Source organism: Osmia lignaria, chromosome 13 (genome assembly GCF_051020975.1).
Source record: "Osmia lignaria lignaria isolate PbOS001 chromosome 13, iyOsmLign1, whole genome shotgun sequence".
Classification (NCBI taxonomy): domain Eukaryota; kingdom Metazoa; phylum Arthropoda; class Insecta; order Hymenoptera; family Megachilidae; genus Osmia; species Osmia lignaria.
The window spans coordinates 6353122-6373189 of NC_135044.1; the positions used below are offsets into that span (position 1 = coordinate 6353122).

The 20068-nt window shown below is 46.1% G+C and overlaps 2 protein-coding genes across 4 annotated transcripts in view; one reads left to right on the plus strand and one right to left on the minus strand.

The window, feature by feature from the left end:
• Atg4b (Autophagy-related 4b) overlaps positions 1 to 20068 on the minus strand; it is a 37348-nt gene that overhangs the window by 10232 nt on the left and 7048 nt on the right. The window lies entirely within an intron of this gene.
• Positions 483 to 20029, plus strand: mGluR (metabotropic Glutamate Receptor). 2 transcript variants are annotated; one of them, XM_034319567.2, is made up of 7 exons: positions 483 to 1094; positions 8257 to 9323; positions 9692 to 10485; positions 12848 to 12960; positions 14721 to 15377; positions 15439 to 15910; positions 19890 to 20029. In XM_034319567.2, the coding sequence occupies exons 2-7, from the start codon at positions 8776 to 8778 to the stop codon at positions 20027 to 20029; spliced, it is 2724 nt and encodes a 907-aa protein (XP_034175458.2). In that variant the 5' UTR covers positions 483 to 1094; positions 8257 to 8775. The 2 variants fall into 2 exon arrangements, with proteins under 2 accessions (XP_034175458.2, XP_034175459.2); XM_034319568.2 differs by lacking the exon at positions 483 to 1094 and having other exon boundaries at positions 6651 to 9323.

Here is a 20068-nt window from a genome sequence, read left to right on the forward strand (position 1 = left end):
GAGCGTTCAATTTACGGAATTAATTATGATCGATTGTAACCAGGCCGCGAAACGTGTCTTTTTTTCCCAAGGTGAACGGACAATTATTCCAGTTTCTTTATAAGCGAACGAAAAATGAAAATTTCGAGAAACACAGACGTAGAATAATTTCTGCATTGTAGTAACAAGAAAATGAAGTTGAAGCCTAGGTAATATACCTAGGTAAAAATAATAAATGAAGGCGTTGACAAGTATCTACTTGGTACAAGAGTGCGAAGCATCCACGGGGGATGATTTGATCGAAAAGAATTGACGGGAAATTCGCGATGTACGGCACTGACCGTGACGACGGAGGTGCAAGCAAGCAAGCTGGAAAAGTAAGCAGCGGAAGGGTAGCTGGGCTCGTGGTGGTAGGGCGTCGCGACGCTTTGGTGAGGGTAGCAACAGAGACGGGAGGAATCACGTGAGCGCGCGCGCGCTTGCCAAAGAGGGAAAACCGGAGAGATACAGGGGGTGAAAATCAGTGAGGGTGGTTTCGGCCGGCCGGTCAGTCGTGCTGTGGCGGCAACCACGACGGTTAGTCGCTTCACGTTCCATCGTGATGTTGCCAAACAACCCCCCTCGAGTATCCGTTGGACACCTCGAGGACCGATCGACGAAAGGGATGAATTAAGAGAAAGAGCTAGGTCGATCGTCCAACATCTGAACGGATGTTCGATGATGCGCGAGGATCAGTGAGGGAGGGCCGTTACCGTCCTCGACCGATCGCATCCTTGTGCCTCCTGTTGTATAATCCATCGTGATCGAGTTAGTGGGATCGTCCTGGTTCTCCGTTTGTCCAGTAATAGCATCGCTAGCTGGATCAAAGCGGAGAACGAAATTGTCGATTGGAAGCTTGGGGGGCCATCTCTATCGCTCCGTTCGGCGACAAGATCCAGAGGGACAGTTTATCCTGGAGTCTTGGCACCACGTGCAGGTCTGAGTGGCGAGGAATCGATTGGAGGGTACAAGTGGTTCCGTTGCTTGTCGACTGGGAACGTCTAATCGCGTGGACTGCTTAGGGATCGTCGTCGAGCTGTCTCATCCTCGAGCCAATCCGAGGATCATCCTAGGTGGTAAGTACAAGAAGGGGAGGATATCTTTCGTGGTAGAAGAGTGGCTTTGCAAGGTCCATCAAGGACAAGACGTTCGATAGCGCCCTTCTGTACACCCTGACACTGATCCTTCTGCTGTTCGCGATAACCTTGCTTTATCTAAATCCCTAGGTCAGACACGAACTATCACGGCCTCGTAATTAACCTGAACCTTTCTTACTCTATCCCGTTCTATCTCAGTTTATCTCTTTCTGGCACGCGCTGCTTCTCAACGATTTCATTTCCATCGCATCAAGCCGGAGCCGACTTTCTCACGCGACTCCGCAGGGATGAACCTTTTGATCAACCGACTGATCCATTCTTTGATCTCCGATATTGATCCTCTTCGGTTATATTTATGAGGATGAATGAAGTTTGTCGGAATGGATCGAAGGATCATCGAGGATTCATCGTCCGACGACGGGGAGGATTTAGGGGGGTGGTAAACACGTCGTACCATCTCTTGCCTCCGTGTTATCGATTCGATACGCATCATATTTGTAGGCGATACCGCTCCAGGGCTAATTATCTGCCACGGAGAGGGAAAGGCGGACCGGACAGTCGCGGGCTGCGTGTCGCAAGCGTTTTTCCGCGGGCCGCGATGAATGAAGCGGCAGATCGTTATTTAGGTCGGCCGGCAATTTTCGTACCCGAGGCTTTTAAGCGTCCATCTAAAGGGGTTTTTCAGACGGGAACAGAGAGAGAGAGAAAGAGGGTGGAAGAGGAACGCGCACGATAACGCTAACCCTTGGCTAAAAGGTGCTCAGAGGTACCACCAATTTTTCACCCTGCACGACGTGCCAGCTGCCTCGCAAACTTTGCCCTCCTAGGTCTTAATAGCAGATCTTAACTTGCCACACTTTGCTCTGTTAACCTTCAACCCTTAATCTAACGCCTAACGAATTGCCGGATCGTAGAAATGGCTCTGACCGGAATTCTCTTTATGGCAACAGAAGTGAAAAAAAGTCTTTTACCGTTTGCAACCTGTAAAGATAGGTGTAAAACGGTGATTGCCCTTTGAATCGGGACTCGAACCCGGAGCTTTCGTCGACGAAAAGAGAATTCGAGCGGTAGGATTCCAGTTATCGTTCGAGCCGATACTTTTCAGTCGCTCGCTCCTCGGAACAATAGCTGTGGCCGTATCGAGAATGGCCCTAAAGGCGGTATCTCTAGCTCCGCGCGTAATTAACGCATCTCGGCTCTGTGTTGAAAGTGCACCGTACACCAACAGATCCCTAAAAGTTAAGCGACTTTCGAGCTACCGAATTAATTAGAGCGCGAATCGTAATTACACTCCGTGAGCGCGTTTTTCAAGCCGGAGCCGGGGCCGGAGCCGGCCTATTAAACGGAGGATGAAAACCCGCCGATTCCCCAGCTACATCCGGCGTTTTTCATTTAACGACCCTTCAAATTATTCGAAATAAACTGTTTTACAGTTGTTGGATCGAATTAACTTATCATCGGTTGATAAGACAACCCAATTGTCGTTTTTACTCCCGTAATCTCTCTCAGTTCCTGGTTTTCCTCGATTCATTGGTACAACACTCGCTTCACCTTGGACACCGGGGTCCTCGTTACCGGGTTTCTCTTGCGACGATAAAGTTAATCGATCATCGGTCAGCCTAATGAGCTCTTCCCCGGGGTACAATAAGAGAAATCTTCCGGATTCATCGATACCGTGAAATAATAAGAGAAAGAAGGAAGCATCCTGGCAGTTTTCATCGATGAAACGAGATAGAGATAGAGCTCGTCAGGATGACGCACAGAGACGGAGGAAGGAGAGATAAAAAATAGAGTAACGAGGACGGCGATAAAGAGGTGGCTCGAAGAAAAGAAATCGTTTGTCAGGGGGAAAGAAACAGAAGGAGGCAAGTATCTCCCTTGAACAGGGAGAAGAAATAATTCCCTTCTGTAAGGCAACGGAATCATTCACGGAAAAATAATCTCGCAGCAACAAGCGTGCACAAAGGGGGAAAATATAAGTATCCGCGGGCGAAACGGGACGCAAACTTCGCCAGCTGATATTGATTTGTTTTTGTATGCTCACGGTGAAACAGGCCGAATGTGTGTCACAAGGTAAACGGACCGCTGAAATTTCCCCCGGGTGGTCTCGAATCGCTTGAACCAGCACCTGTCCAACGATTTGCCCTCGTGGCAACGGTTCGATTGTCCGTTCGCGTAGAAATCATCGAAACCGCCACCAGGACCCTTGCGTCGTCGACGTGTACCACGTATCGCTGGAAATGGACTATCGATTCGCTATCGTCGAGCAAACGTAGGAACGAGAAGCAGGATTCTCGCTAAAGCAACGTCGCCTCGAAGATTAACCACGTAATGGCGATTCTAACCGTATTACTGGAAAGCGACGGTGCCTGGTAACTGTCTACGGACGAACGGTTTCCGTTTCTAGCTGCGGGAGGAGTCTTTAATATCAATTGGGAATTTAAATTGAAATAACCGTGACCAAGTGTAACCGCGTTTACGCGGAGCTCGATATCGATCGGCTAATCCGGAAGCTTTGCCCCCGTCGAGGGTCGATCGAAAGCCACCCTCCGCTTCGGCTTCTACTCGGATCCTGGCTATCCTCCAATTATACAGCATCGTAGTTGTGATTTCCGCATCATTTTCCACGATGCTTTTGATATTTTTAAACGATTTCGTAAACCATCGCGCGTCGTCCATCGCTCTGTGCAACGCATTTGAAACGTGTCTCCTAATGCATCGAGACATTAAACGCGCGGAACGCTTAAGAAGATCGGGGGAAAAGAAAAGAAAAGAAAAATTGAAACGGTTACGAGGGATATCTCTGGTAGCATTCGAGGCAACATCCTCTTCGAACAATTACACCGAGCTTTCGTGGAACTTACGACCACGATGTTCCCAGTGTACGGTGTTCTATCGCGAAGAAAGGAACGTTCGAGTTGAAAGAACACTAAAATCCAATTCGCTGAGCATAGAAGGGGCGAGGGGTGGGAGGGCATCCCCGACCATTCACTATAGCCGAACAAACAAAGCGGTCAAAGGAGACGATCAAACGATAGAAAACAACCGACTGAAAGGGATGTCTGGCATCCCCTAACCGTTCCGCCAACACCTTCGATTCCAAGCGTGTTCGATGTTTCAGAAGTTTCGAATTGTATCCTAGTGGAACGGGAAACGGAGAAGGGTGAAACAACGTAGGGGCGGGGGAGTAGAACCGTTAAATGAACAACAGCGAGCAGTGCCTTGGTCGGCAAGTGGAAGAAACGGGAAGTCGAGTAGCGAGAAGTAGACTTCAAAGAGGCAAAAGAGGGTGAGTGAGAAGGCTGAAAATAGGGATGGTGGAAGGGCGGTAGGTGTAGAGTACGAGTTGGATGGAGGAAGGTGGCATGAATTAGAACTCATTTGGTAAAGTGTTGCGCGTGTAGCGAGTTTTGAAGAGGTCGTCGGGGGTGGTTCGACGTCGACCAAACGGGGGTGGAAGGTGGAGAACGGTGGTACAGAGGTGCTGAAAATCTCAGCGTTTATAACTGACGGTATGGGGTTACTTTTGATCCACAATTACCCTCGCACCGAACTCGATTAAAAGTTAAGGAAAAATGAAAGAGCCATATGAAAACACTTAGCCTAGAAACAAAAGCACGGACGGATGGAAAAAATAGGTGGTGGGCCGTAGGAAAGGGAGCGAATGAAACGGAATAGAGGGAAAGAGATTGGTGGAGAAACAGAGGAATACCACTTTGCTGGTTCTTGCTTGGCTCAAAGAAAAACGGGTCGACACGGCAGGGTTGTACGGCTACCGAGTAAGTAATACCCTTTAATCATCGAGCAGGAGAGGAATGCCGGAAAGTTTATACTTGAAATCGACTGGCGTGCCTGTATGTACAGGGTGTACAAAAAGGTGTCCCATAGTACTTGAAGAGTGGTCGTCGATAAAGGACGTGTTTTGCGACGAACGCGGATCGAAGCCGGAGAAGTGTTCTCGATGCATTCGATGACGGGATGGTTATCGATGACCAATAGGGTATTTATCGAAGAACATAGAGGCTACTTTGTCTGAATACATTCAGCGACTACTTAGTCGTCCGATCATACTTGAACCCCATGAAACTTGTTGAATACCAGTTCCGAGGAAGGTATCGCGACCTTTCACGAAATCTGTGTATCGTCACTTTGTATCCGGCTTTCGGACTAATAATTTTACGGCCAACTTCCGGCCCGTGATTGCCCAGGAAACTGCTAATGCGCGCACGTCCTACATAGACGAGAGAGACGATCGAAGGCTTTCGAAGTTGGATGTAGTTCGAGGAGACGGCAACCCCTTTTCTTGCGATAGTTCTAAACAAATATTTCTTTGCCACACGATGGTTCGCCACCCTGTATATTCGATCTTTAACGGGAAAGGGTTAAAAACAGGTATAGGCCTGGAAGGTACACATTCAGCCCCGAGATTGCTTTGCCCCGGAAATCTTTCATTTTCCTTCTCTTTCAGCGTGGAAAACAACATGTGCGCGGGTATAAAGATGCTAAGGGACGGGAGGAATAATGGACGTTGCCGGTGAACGAAGGGTGAATTTGTAGTTAATTGAAGACCTCTCGCGTTCTATTTCGCGGAAGGTGTCCGGAGATAAATAATGGACCATCTTGGGTAATCTTTCGTGAGAAGGTTTGATGGATGGCGTGAAACTTGATTTCTTTTTTTCCTCTTCGTTAAAAGGGGGATTCGACCGGGTTAGCCGGAATTGAAAATCTACCCCATGGAACAGGGGTTTCTTAACTTGAATAAACCATCGAAAAAATTCGCAAATTTTCAATCTCTAAATCTTTTTCACGCGAGCTTTTGAGAATCGACCACGAAGAAAGATGCATGGGTCAAAATTGGAAGCGCACGGTAGGCGCGAATATCAAAGGCGATAGAATCGTTGCAATACCATCGAGTAAATATCGGGGGTGTGCTTGCTTGATGCACCTACGCTGGATCGATACTCTAAACGGAAAAACAGGAAGATACCACCCCCTTTTTTATTTGAACTCAGAGAGAGAAAAAGGGGTTGGGAAGTTCCGCACGAAGAGAAAATACATCGAGCGAAACGGGCTACGAAAACAGGCGCGTGAATATTCAGCCCATGTCGGAATATTCAGCGAACCTTTCAGAGAGATCCTGCACGATCGAGATACAGGAAATTCCACGCCACTTCCGATCACCCCATAAAACTTGTCCATTGAATGTCCGTGAAACGAACGATTCTTTTCATTCTGACGGATCGGAACGATCAAATAAACGTTGTTCTATCGAAGAATCCATCATTTCGTTCTGCTCTTTCAAAGTTGAAAGTTCGAAGAGAAATTCGTTGAAATGAAAAATTAAATTTCATTTTTATATCGTCATAAAAATTGAAAGGGGAGCGACACCGGGTAAATCTTTATGCTCGTCGAATAAAAGCATCGACAAATAGAAATTTCTCGCGGACGAGGGGGGGTGGGTAGGGGGAGAAGGGGTCGGTAGCGCGTGTTGCCCACGCGTGACAGAAGTGGGCCGAGCGGGAACGGTTTAACAAAGAGCGTGCCTCGAAGAAACCGAGTAGGATGGCACTTGGCGGAGGAGACTGAAAGCCCGTTTGCATAAAACCCCCATTCACTTTGTGGGATTTCGGTGCGAGCGTCCGCGACGTGACAAATTTTCGATATGCGCCTTCCATTTGGACATCCATCTAGCGAACCGAGAGAGGCAAAGAGCCCTTATCTTTTTTCCCCACCCTGATCTCCCTCTGATACCCTAAACGAACGTTTTATAAAAGTGAACAACGCGTGAGAGTCTCTTCAGGATATCAAGACTGAACATCTTCGAATTCCGTCGAATAAATTCCCGTCTCGCTTAATAACCGAGGCTCTAATGACGACAGTCTTATCTCTGATCCAGCAAATTGATGTTCCAACGATTCCCGATGCAGGCAATCCTGGAATGCCCTGGTAAATCGTTCCTGAAGACAAACGGTCTCTAGGGGAAGGAGCCTCGCAAACGCGGGATCAATCGCTAAATCATGCGTCGATTTAAGACGACGGAAAAAGGGTGAAGAAGGAACGGAGGAAGGGCTCTCGAATTTTAAGTTGAAAGCAGAGGCTACGCTTGTTAGAGTCCCGTGAAATTAAGTCCGCTTAACGAGTACGAGCCGGGGAAAATTTAACGAGCCCGCCGTCAAGTCGACTCCGCGAATTTCACAGCCACGCTTTTCCCTCTGTTTTCCTCCGAGGAAAAAGAGGAAAAAGTAAAAGTGAACAGCAGCTGGCACGTTCGAGCCGGACGACCGCGAGAAACGTTGACGAAGATCGGTTTTTTAACGTCTCTCCTCATGCAGAGGATGATGCAGAGGATTGAAAAAAAGCTTTTAAGATCTTGATTAGAAGCTTCCGAGAAGATTCAACCTAGCTTTTCTTTTATACAAGTCTTTAAACGTTTCGTTAATTAACCCGCTAATTGTCGACGCTGAAAATTTATAATATGTTTTTATCCGAACGACTAATTTTCTATGAAGAAAAGAACAGACTACCATTGGAAGTAGAAGACGTCGTACAAAGTTCGAGAACAACTTTTTGCACACGTGTACAAAGAAAAATCAACGAAGAAAGACGAAAGGACTTCTGAAGACAACTTTTGATGAAGCCTCTGATTTATCTTCGAGTTTTAATCCTCTGATCTATACAGTGCAACTTTTGCATACAAAGATCAATAAAAATAAAAATTTCTAAATGATCAAAAATATTCCCATCCTTTCGTGTCTAATACTAGGATTCAAGGACACTTTTGACCATCTTATCCTGCTATACCCGTTCGTATCAGCCCATTTCCAATGAAATCCATCATCCAAGATACGCTGTGCAAAGGAAGCACATTTCGAAACCGGAAGCTCACCTCGCCACGGATGGCCGGTACATGTGTCCTTAAGGGTCGACGAGAACCGGAAGCGATATAAGGGTCGGAAATGGTGGAAATCTCAAACGGTGCGTGTCGCGTAGGGTTCGTTTTTCCGGGTGGACTGTCGGTGGAAATAATACGCTTCCGGTCGTTGACTTTGATCGATAACGTGTTCCGGTAATCCGTGTTCGTCCACCCTCCTCCCCTGAACCTGACGCATTAATATCGAGATTGTGCTTACGCGTACGCCAGGCGGAAATCGAGCAGAGATAAACCAGGACATCGGACCTGGTCAATTCCGGCGAGGAATCGTCCTGTACAACCCTGGAAACTCGAGGGTTGGAGATGCTCGAGGGAAGGATGGACGAAACTAGCATCGGGAGGGGTCTGGTCATCGATAATGCATCCGAGAAAGCGGACAGATAACTTGGTCGTTTCATCGCCGGAGGCAGTGTTTGAGGTGGTAGGAGCGTGTGTAGAAATGGACGAGCATGCTCGTGGACGTAGCTGGTCCAGATAGCCACGGATGGCCTAATCGTCGACGACCTTTTTCTTCCTTCCATCAAACGGACATAAACAACAGATCCTCGCTATATCCTTCGTAAAGCTGTAGCCTTAGAGGCCTAGACTGTCCCAGTCGAAGAGCGACTTTAAAGACCAAACACCTAACATACCGGGTGCAGAGGTTCTTGCGAAGAAACAGCATGAGATGCGATCTTCGTGGTCGAGCGAGTCCGAAACCTTATAGTTAGATAGTCCAAGCCGGCTAAAATGAGCCATCCTCTCGGACGGATGCTGGTGCTGCTATTGTCGCTGCAACAGCTCTCCGTCGTCATCCAATCCAAGGTGCACACAGAACGGGAAGCTGTCCTGATACCCGGCGACATCGTTCTGGGCGGGTTATTCCCGGTTCACGAGAAAGGAGGCTCTTCGTGCGGGCCAAATGTGTACAATCGTGGGGTACAGCGTCTGGAGGCGATGCTGTTCGCCGTTGATCAGATCAACAGGAATAAGACGTTACTTCCAGGAATCACTTTAGGTGTGCACATACTGGACACCTGCGGTAGGGATACTTATGCCCTCAATCAGAGCCTCCACTTCGTCAGGGCATCCTTGTCCAATTTGGACATCAGTGTGCTGGAGTGCGCGGACAAGTCTGTGCCAAGGGTGAAGAAGACTGCTACTGCCGGGCCGATTTTCGGGGTCATTGGTGGTTCTTACAGCTCGGTATCTCTTCAGGTGGCTAATTTGCTCAGGCTGTTCCATATACCCCAGATATCGCCTGCGTCCACTGCCAAGGCACTCAGCGATAAAACCAGGTTGGTTCCTCTGCTTGTTTCAGGGCAGTGCTGGCGAACCTTTATATATTTATTTAAATAACTATAATCAGCAACTATGCTTAGAAAAAAAAATTGAATCTGAAAATCGTTCACGTGCCAGCTAAATCGTGCCCTAGGTTCGCCACCACGATTTTAGGGATTTTTCTTTTATCTCTTTGAATTATTATCTCAACGTTGAGATAAATTGTTAAGAAAGAATTACCCCTCATCGAAAACAACCCTCTTCCCGCGTGAAAAGAGGATCCAGTCCGAGTCATAACGAGGTCACGACAGTCCCAGAATTATTTATATCCTGTCCCAAGTAATTCTCAGCCCCGGACGAATCTTAACCTGGCGATCTCGGTCAGGTTCGACTACTTCGCGAGAACGGTGCCTCCGGACACCTTCCAATCGATCGCGTTGGTGGACGTGGTGAAGAGCGCCAATTGGTCCTACGTCTCGACCGTATATTCAGAGGGTAGCTACGGGGAATATGGGATCGAGGTGTTCACCAGGGAAGCGACAGAGAGGAACGTGTGCATAGCCGCTGCGGAGAAGGTGCCCAGTGCAGCGGACGATCGCGTGTTCGACGACATCATCCTAAGGTTGAGTAAGAAGCCTAACGCGAGGACCGTGGTGCTATTCACCCGGGCAGAGGATGCCAGAGGGATCCTGGAGGCTGCGAGAAGATCGAACCTGAGCCAATCGTTTCAATGGCTGGCCAGCGACGGCTGGGGTCGTCAGATCAAGCTTGTCGAGGGTCTCGAGGAGGAGGCTGAAGGTGCGATCACTGTGGAGCTTCAATCGAAGAACATACCAGGCTTCGACGAGTACATGGCCTCGTTGACGCCCGATACCAATCGACGGAACCCTTGGTTCAGCGAGTACTGGGAGGAGGTTTTCAACTGCGTCCTTAGGAAAAATCTCATGGCCAATCTGAACGCGACGGTGTGCTCGCCGCTGCTTAGGCTAACCACGTCGACGGGTTACGAGCAAGAATCTAAGGTGCAATTCGTCGTGGACGCAGTGTACGCGTTCGCGATAGCTCTCCACAATTTAAAACAGGACATGTGTGTGAAAATCGAGGGTCTGTGCTCTACGATGGCCAACTACGACCGGGGTTCCTTCTACAGGAATTACCTGCTGAACGTGTCCTTTGAAGGTGAGTCGATAATTACTTATCTTCGACCAACTTTAAGAATCTTACGCTCCTACAGCTCTCTCCGTGGTAATGTAACGAGATTCTACCATAGGTAGCGGGGAATTATCGAATGGCTACTGTAATTATTCGTGACGTGTGTACAAAGGTAGGATAGCATCCGAGCATCGAAGAACGAAATTCAATATTTCGCGTTGGCCTGCTATCGGGAAGCCCGACGGATTCAATGGGGGGATGATATTCGGCAATCGGTGACCTCTCTCTCGTATTAAATTCTTTCCACCCCCTCGGTTCGTGGCGGGCAATAAACGCGACCAGCGATAATATCGAAGCGACGCGACGCTACGGGGCGACGATAAACGCGTTGAAACGATGACATTCATGGGGGATCGAACAGCGATATGAAATTTTACATGCCCTCGGGATCCGAACGCTTTGAAAAGCCGGGTAATTTGCGTGGTTACGATGCCTCTGGACTGATCGCAAGCACAGTTTTGCTCGTGATTAATTTCCACCATTCCCTTTCATACCGCGTAGATACGTACACTACCAACCAAAGCTACAAACCTATTGCCATTTGCATTCTTAACACTTATCAATGCCGTTTTAGGTAATTTTCTTTGAATAAAAATATCCTTCTACCAAATGTTAATTAAATGCGTATATCTGTGATACAATCAATTTAATCGAACTTATTAACATTCCAACAGGACACTTTAACATTCTGCGAATATTATCGAATGGCAACATTGCGTCCACCCCATTCCCAGTGTGCGCGATAATTCATATCGTTCCCACGGCCTCTATCAAACGTATCTTCAACGTAAAACCACCATCGCGCATCGCTCTGATAAAACGGGGAGAGAAAAAAAAAAAACAATGCCATTGGACTGCACATTTAGGATCGATACAGCACGATCCCCTTGTGATACCACCACCCCGCACATTTTTCCCCATCCCTCTCTCGCTTTTCCTCGTTTCCGCTCGTCCGTCGTCGTCACGACGCGACGCCTTGCTGGCCTCGTACGAGTTTCCCTCTGAACCCTTTTCAACGGGTCCATCCTTATCGCGCCACGTACGAGGATAAAGCGACCACCAGCTCCGCGTTTCATTTCACCGATGCTTTTTCAAATCCTACAACAGACCGACCCGGCTTTTCAAATGGTTCTGCCGAAAATTCGTTTCGTTTCATTCGTATACGATTTTCCTTTCGGCGTTCGATTTAGAAATGCGCACTCTGAGGGTAGATTTCAGATGAATCGGGGAGCCTGGCTCTTTATTCCCTCGGAACCTTGCGCGAATCGAGGCTCTCTCCATGGTCCGCCGTCCGGGGGTTAACTTCATACATTTCGAAATCGGTCAATATGCTGAGAATATCGACGAAATTTCTACGTGGTCGTTTTTAGTAAAGTTTAAGCTTTAATTCGAAATTGCTACGAGTCTAATTAGTCTGCCGATTTCTTACGCGATATAATTTCCACTTAATATGGTCAAAGGTACGGGCGCGCGTACAGGATATCTCGAATCGAATCGGACAACATTATCGATTCGTTTGATAGACAGGCGAGATTTCTACGAAATGGCCAGGAAATAATGTCCCGGTTTCGGTGACTTGCCGCGCTTCACCGTTCGGATCGATTCGATCGATGGATCCAGCTCTGGCAACCGGACGAATCGGAGATTACGGGCTACCGTGTCGCTCGCGAAATGGATCGGAAGAAATACCTTTTTTTTTCCCTCTCAATGTATGTACGTTATAGCGGCTCCCGTTTCGATTTACCGAGACTATCGCGTCGATTCAACGATTCGATACGAGCTGGACGGAAATTTGTTCTCGTGATCCTTGATCGCGTGACGATAATTGCTGTAAGTGAATACGAGGCATGAAAAGGTATCGGATGGAAATTTCAGTATTTTAATTAGACAATTGATGAAAAAGTTCTTCGTAATTTCGAAATATCACTATCGCAATTGGATTAGCTCGCGCGGTTTTATTTTTCCGAGCTGGAAATTGAAGAAACGCAGAACCCGTCACGGTTTGACCCGATCTGATACCCGGCTGATACTGCAATTTGCCTTGGGGTCGTTAACGAAGGAAAGCATTAACAAGCGGAGCAGCTTATTACCGCCCACATTTGTTCCATCCGAGGCAATAAAATCGCGAAACGACTGGATATACTTGGTAACTTTTCTTTAATTTCATACAAGTTGGAAAAACTTGCTTCCTTATCGAACGTTCGACCAGACGTTCTTCAACGCGAACAGTCACGAACTTCGATTCAAAGTTGCAATCATAGGCTTGTATCATTTTCAGTTCGAAAATGAAGGTTTATGGAAATAAATAATTTAGAGCAATTCGTTTCAGATGAAGCCGGTAGCGAGGTGAAATTCGACGAACACGGAGACGGTCTGGCACGCTACGAGATCCTCAACTTTCGGAAATCAGACCAGAACGGGACTAATGGATACCATTATCGGGTAAGCGAAAGCACTTTTGACTTGTTCTCTCGATTAATTAAAACTTCTGAAATACGGCCTCGCTTTGTCCCCTTTCCTTCTGGACACGGTCGGGAAAAAAAAACTTTCCACAAACTACGACCGGCCAAAAATGTTCGCCACTTTTCACGCTTGTTCGAGCCCGGTATAATTTCGAAACTGAATATTCCTCTTATTGGAGTCTGTGAATTCCCATCGCCCCCGGGTAATTACTCTTTCGGAAAATGTTGAAAACCCCTGCTCTCCTCGTAACTCGAAATCATTTCTACCTTTTTTTATTTTTTTTTAGTTTTGTTAACTTCTTACAACTTTTAATTATTAGCGTTATTTTTCCTCATTTTATTCGTTCGATGATTATCCACGGCTGTTGGATGTAACGTGCGAAGGTAGGTATATTTTCAATTTCTAACTCCACCTATCGGCCACTCCCTCTTGTATTCAATTAACGATCGTTTTTCGATAAAAATCGTAAATCAATGTTAGAGTCAGCCGCATCGGTAGCGTTTCGAACGATAAACCAACTACGGCACATAAATTGCAACGTGACCTTCGTTGCATCCACCTTCCTACGGATACAACTTACACCGATGAAATATCATCTTTAACCCCACCCACCGGGCCGGAAAAAGGTGACTTTAAAAAGCTCAAGTTTTATTGCACCATGTTTCTACCAAAAGTCGAACATTTGTTAAACTAGGCCGCCATCCGCTTCGTGGCTGACATACTAGAGCGAAGCGATTGATTTGCAGTAAAAATAACTTTAACAGAGTTGGGACACAATATAGCAGTTAAAAGTAGTGTTTAATTGTTGACAATGTGGCGGAACACGAATTCAAAGCTCGCGTGATAGGCTCGCAAAGAATGGTCAAAATTGATAATCTAGTTTTTGAGTTACGAAGTCACAAAAAAATTTCTATTTATCGTTTAATAGCGGAGCTTCGCTCTAAAAGAAAAAAAGAGACAAAAGGAGGTCAGCGTGTATGAAATCTTTTTCCCCCCTTCCTGAAAGTTGCACAACGCTCGTATTTCAATTTCCATACAAAAGGCGAATATATCTCATTATCAAAGTGGAGTATCTTTGGTGAAGAGAAACGGAGATGCTTTCCGCCGAGTGAAATAGTTATCCCTCTAGACTCGAGATAATAGTTGGTGCTCGTATTTCTTCGTGACATTTGCAAAATACGAAGAAAGTAACCGCTCTTGAATGGTAGCAGCGCGCGGCTGAGAGGAGCGCGCGTGCATTGAACACCGAGTGTCATCCTAGAATCAACCTCGCCGAGCATTTTTAACGTCAATCACTGTTCATCTCGAAACGCGATACGTTTTCGAATCGTTAAGAGCCTCTTCAGCTATCAGAACTTTGTACGCCGTGGGAAAATAGCGGCGAATATTGTGGGATTTTAGAATTTCCTAAAGGATCGATAGATAGATAATTGGCAAATATTCTAAATAAACTTAATAACATTTCCTCCTCCTCTCTTATCAATTCTCACAAATTGATGTTCTTAAGTTTCTAATCGAGAGCCTCCCCTAGAAATTTCCAACCCGAAACGTTACATCGTCTATGAAAACGTTTTCCATTTCCCCTGTCACCAACTCGTATAAATTTACATTTCTCGAATCCCTAACAAGTTAAATTTTCGCTGTAAGTTGGGGAGAGTACAGTTAGGGTAAGTTGCTCCCCTAAACGCCACTACGAGAAGACACAAGAAGCTAAGTAAAGATATAAATCGTGGCGGCAGGTGGTAGGTAAATGGTCCCACTCCCTGGACATCAGCACGGAGGAGTTGGTCTGGTCGAGGGGCACGAAGGACATACCGATCTCCGCGTGTTCCCTACCCTGCGAGCCAGGTATGATAAAGAAGCAACAGGGTGACACTTGTTGCTGGGTGTGCGACCAGTGCGAGGAGTACGAGTTCGTCTACGACGAGTATACCTGCATGGACTGCGGACCGGGTTACTGGCCGCACGAGGACAAGAGGGGTTGCTACCAGCTGCCGATCAACCACATCAGATGGAACAGCGCTTTCGCGATCGCTCCGGCGGTGATTTCGTGCCTTGGAATCGTGGCCACCCTGACGGTTGCGTGTCTGCTCTTCCACCACAGGGATACGCCGGTGGTGAGAGCGTCGGGTCGCGAGCTGACGATCATTCTGCTGGCCGGGGTGCTCGTTTGCTACTTGAACACGTTCCTCTTGCTCGCAACACCCACCACGGTCACCTGTATCCTTCAGAGGTTCGGTGTGGGGGTGAGTTTTAGCGCCGTCTACGGTGCCCTGTTGACCAAGACCAACAGGATCGCCAGAATCTTCGACTCTGCATCGAGGTCCGCCGTCAGACCCAGGTACATCAGCCCTACGTCTCAGGTGTGCATCGCTGCTGCTCTGATCGCCTTGCAGGTGAGTAGACGTTAGAAAAAATACAAGATCCGTTGCTCTGAGCATTTTTCTATCGAATCAGATCGTGTTGACGTTGGTGTGGATGATCATCGAGCCACCTGGCACAAGATTCTTCTATCCGGATCGCAAACAGGTGATCCTCAAATGCAACATCCAAGACATGAGCTTCCTCTTCTCTCAACTGTACAACGCGTTGCTGATCCTCATCTCGACGGTGTACGCGGTGAAGACACGCAAGATCCCGGAAAACTTCAACGAGAGCAAGTTCATCGGTTTCACCATGTACACCACTTGCATCATTTGGCTGGCATTCGTGCCGATCTACTTTGGGACCGGAAACGCGCACGAAACACAAATCACCACACTCTGCGTGGCGATCAGCCTGAGTGCCTCTGTGACCCTGGTGTGCCTCTACTCGCCGAAGGTCTACATAATCGTCTTTCAACCGGACAAGAATATCCGAAGGAAGGTGACCATGGGGGATAAATTTAAGAAACAAGGGAGCAGCGCCGGCACTTCTTCCATTACTAAATGTGAGTCCATCTTATTATTTCTAATCATAAACCCAAGCGTTGATAGCTGTCCTCCCTTCGAATTGCACTGGTACTTCCACTTTAGCTTTTAAATCATCAGCACCACTCCCAATAGCTATGGAACAACGAGTCGTAGAGGAAGTTTGTTTTCCCTAGTTCCTGCCTCGACGACGTACAAAATTGACTTCGTGTCACGATGAAGTAGTAGGCCGACAAAGAATATCCATCGCGTCGCTTCGGGTCGAAAGTGGAAGCGGCTGGTACAAGGTGTTGGCATCGAGCCGAGTTCACCAGTGTGTTTCGAAGCTTCATAATTTGCGATCGAGTCAGCGAATTTGGTTGCATTATTAGCCCACCGTGTTCGGTACCCCGTTATCGCTTCAACAGATCCCGAGGGAGGCAAAAAAGCCTCTCCTCCCTTCTCTTCCTCGGCAAATAAAAGAAACGAAACGAAACGAATCGCGTCAGGGGTGAATGGGTTCTGTTCGCGCCACTTCGCATTTGTTCTTCGTTGCAATCGATCCCGAGTGTTCTCCTTTTATTTTTTATTTTTTTTTTTTTTTTTTCATGGGTTCCCTCTTGATTCGATACGGGACTCTAAAGCCCTGCGTTCCGTTTAATAATGGGCTCAACGATGTTGATGGTCCGGCTATAAATCTAGGCTTAGCCAGGGCGAAATAGTCGAACGAGCAATCGGTGGAATGAGATTACGGAACGTTGCGAACGGGGCTAGGATTAAATTTCAGACGCTTGGAAAATCGCGAGTTCCGTAACTTTTCACCGCGTCGGAAGGAAATTAGTACTTTGAAAAATTTCTTTCATATATTTAGAGTTTGATGCTTGGTTAATTCAAACGAATAATGTGGTTAGTTACCAGATGACCCGATGCTTAACGCGTATTCTATTGCCAGCCGAACGGCATCGTCTCTCCTTCTAATTTCCCTATGGAAATCGATTCTCCCATTACCACTGTCTATTGTAATTACGGTACTAGTTACAGGGAGACGGGTACTACGCGATAACCCAACGATTATTAAGACGGGAACGATAATAGCTTAAATTATTAACCCTTTCGATCTGACGGCTGATTACGTATGGATATATTATTACCTTCCCAAAGTGTCACGAGCAGGTTGTCTCTTAGAAAGGAGACACTCGTTTCAGGGTTTGACAGTCTTATCTATCTTTTTGACGTTACTTGTCTCTGAATTCTTGGACCGACATTATTACATTTTCCTCGCATCACTTTTACATTTTATTGAAAGATTCTCTAAAAATTTGTTGAAGAATGTATAATATAAATGGAAGAAATGTCCGTGTAAATTAAAACGGATAATATTCTAATATCCGTAGAAAAGCAGACGGAAAAATCACCTAACGTTTCTCCCCGTACAATTAAACGCGTTTCATCTCGTCTCTGTCGTATCCAGAGGGTTAAGTTAATTCTTGGATCCGGTACACGTCACGTCCGGTAGTCTGTCTCTCGGAAATGGTCCTACATCCTCTGTTAAAGGATTACGCGTTACAGTTATGAGACTTTTATGAGATCCGGCTAAATTAAATGGACCTCCATCGTTCGAAAAATTAAATTTAAAAGCCTAATTTAAAGTGATATTGTAGTTACGATAATTGAATGGAACGAAGACAAAGGATTTATTTAATGAGTTGTATTAAAGAGAAATTGATGTATCCGTGCAAGGTCTTAGGAGATTCAGTCAATGCAGATTCGAAGAAATTCATTTTGTCGCGACAATATCTTCCAACGAGCGCAATCTACATGGAATTTCACGAAATAGTTACACGAACGAGCTGCCTGGTTCCCTATATCCTGCCGGATATTACGGACTATTAAATTTTCAGAGGATTTAAGTGGCGAGAACGTTCGTAGTCCACGTTGAAAATTCAGCTGGCGAACGCTAGGCTTTCGATCGATTCCCTTGCGACGCTGCACGTCTCTCTTTATTCCTTGCAATTTTCCGAACATATTCTACCGATAAATTAATACCTTCAGCAGTTTAAATAATCCCTGCGATCCCTTCCGTTTAAAGGTTAACGAACACAGGATTTCCAATAGAAAAAGAAAAAGAACAGGAGATATTCGTTTATCCATTTGCGATGCACGAAACAAAGGCCTGCCCCTTTCGCTGTTTCTTTTCCATCGATCGGTTCGGAATGTATTATTAACTGCGTACTAATTATCCACGTTCGTTAACGGAGGAGCCGAAACACGTAGTTAATATTGCATAACACGGAACACGCCAACGAGGCGATTCGAAGCTTTTAACGCTAATTACAATCGACATTTTTCACCCTCCAGGGAAGGCTGGAAAACCCTTCTTTGTTCACGCCGCGTCGACTACCATCGATACCAGAGGACGATATTCTTCTTCCTCTCCAAGGTCTTTCTTAACCTTTTTATCGCAAACAATCGATATATGTCCACTACCTCGTCTTCCTGCATTTCTTTCGCTATCTAAACGAATAATAATTTTAGAATTTTCCTTAACAATCTAACGATGATTTCCCAGGCTCCGTAGACAAAGCGGTGGTTAAACGTTTGTCAAGAAATTCGTCGTTTCGATTACTCAAGTTTGCTTGTTTTGATAGTTAATTTAAACATCGAGCAGCGTCGGAATGTTTCGCTTGTTTAATACTTGTTACGATCTTCTGATGCGCGAGTAATAGCTGAAAGGAGATTGAATTCGATTCATGGAACGCAAGGTATTTCAGAACTTAACTGGCTGGTTACAGTTTATGAACAGGGCTAGAGGGATGTTAACAACCGTACACTAAATCAGGCTTCCTCGGGGAAAACGATGATGTACCGTTTTCTTCCCACTCCTGACAGACTTCCTTCTCCTTAGAAGTCCCCGAGGAGAATGACGATGCAGGGATGAAGGGACCCCAAATACAGGGTGTTCCAACGAGAAAATTCAGCCGTTCCGTGACTTACGACCACGGTTAAGGTCTGGTTATTGCTATATATATAGAACAACTTAAATAATTTTTCCTTCCCTTCCCACTCTTTTGTTCTTAAATCACTTTTAATATTAATATCGTTTAAATTAGAATCATGAGAAATCCTGTTTCCTCAATATCACTACTTTCCCTAGGGAAGTCTGATTTGATCGCGAGTGTACACCATCGTTTGTAATATCGTGAGACTGTTACTTCGAATACCGTTTCCAAAAGGAAGATATCGCAATTAGACATCTCGTGTAATTTGTTGAAAATCAATTAGCCGTTTAATTAACTATCCCGAGGTAAATTCCGTTTTATTGTTCCCGCATCCTTTTGTTGTTCGATATTCGATTTTAAACGAACGAATTCACAACCGAGGAACAATATTCAACGATTCATTGATTTCTGACGAGTTATTAATACCCGCGTTCTGTGTTTTATTCTCCTGTTAAACAAATTCCGGGAATAATTCTGATAAATAAAATGTTCGATATCGCGAACGAAGCGGAGCTAGTACGATTCGAATATTCGTTTCGTACGATTACGTAGACGGTGGAAAGTGAACTCGGTGAAGATTGTTCCCGATAATTCAGCTAATTTCGCGATACGAGAACGCGGACGAAGTGTCGTGTAATTAGGGAAAGTTTGGAGGCGAGTATTTTGCAACAGGCGTTAGAGAAGGTCTGACTGTGGGGTTCGGGAAAGCAGTTGAAACTTTCCGGTACAGCACTCGGAAATGAAAATTGCCGCTATTAGTTCGAAACTTAGCCTTCAGTTTGGAAGAACAAACGCTGACCGTCCCTCCTTGCTACCCATCCAACGGGATCATTCAACTTAAAACTGTTTTAATTGAAGGCTGATGTTTGGATTGGTCACTACTTGGAAAACTCCTACTTTTTCAATTTCATTTATTCGTCAAGATCGATACGAAACGACGAGATCGTGAAATTTCACCCTGCTATGCCTGAAACTATGAAAAAAAAAAAAAAAAAAAAATTATAACTATTCTCTGTTTCAGGTTGCGAGTTGACCAGCGAGAGTATGCCCCTTCAAAGCGCCTTAACAGCAGCCGTGCAGACATCCGTGGGCGTGACGGAGATCTCCCTAGCCTCGAACACATCGGCGAAAACTAATAACGAGCAAGTGGCACAGCTATAGAGAGAATGCCCAGGAGAAGGAGAGAAAGGGGAGAACCAC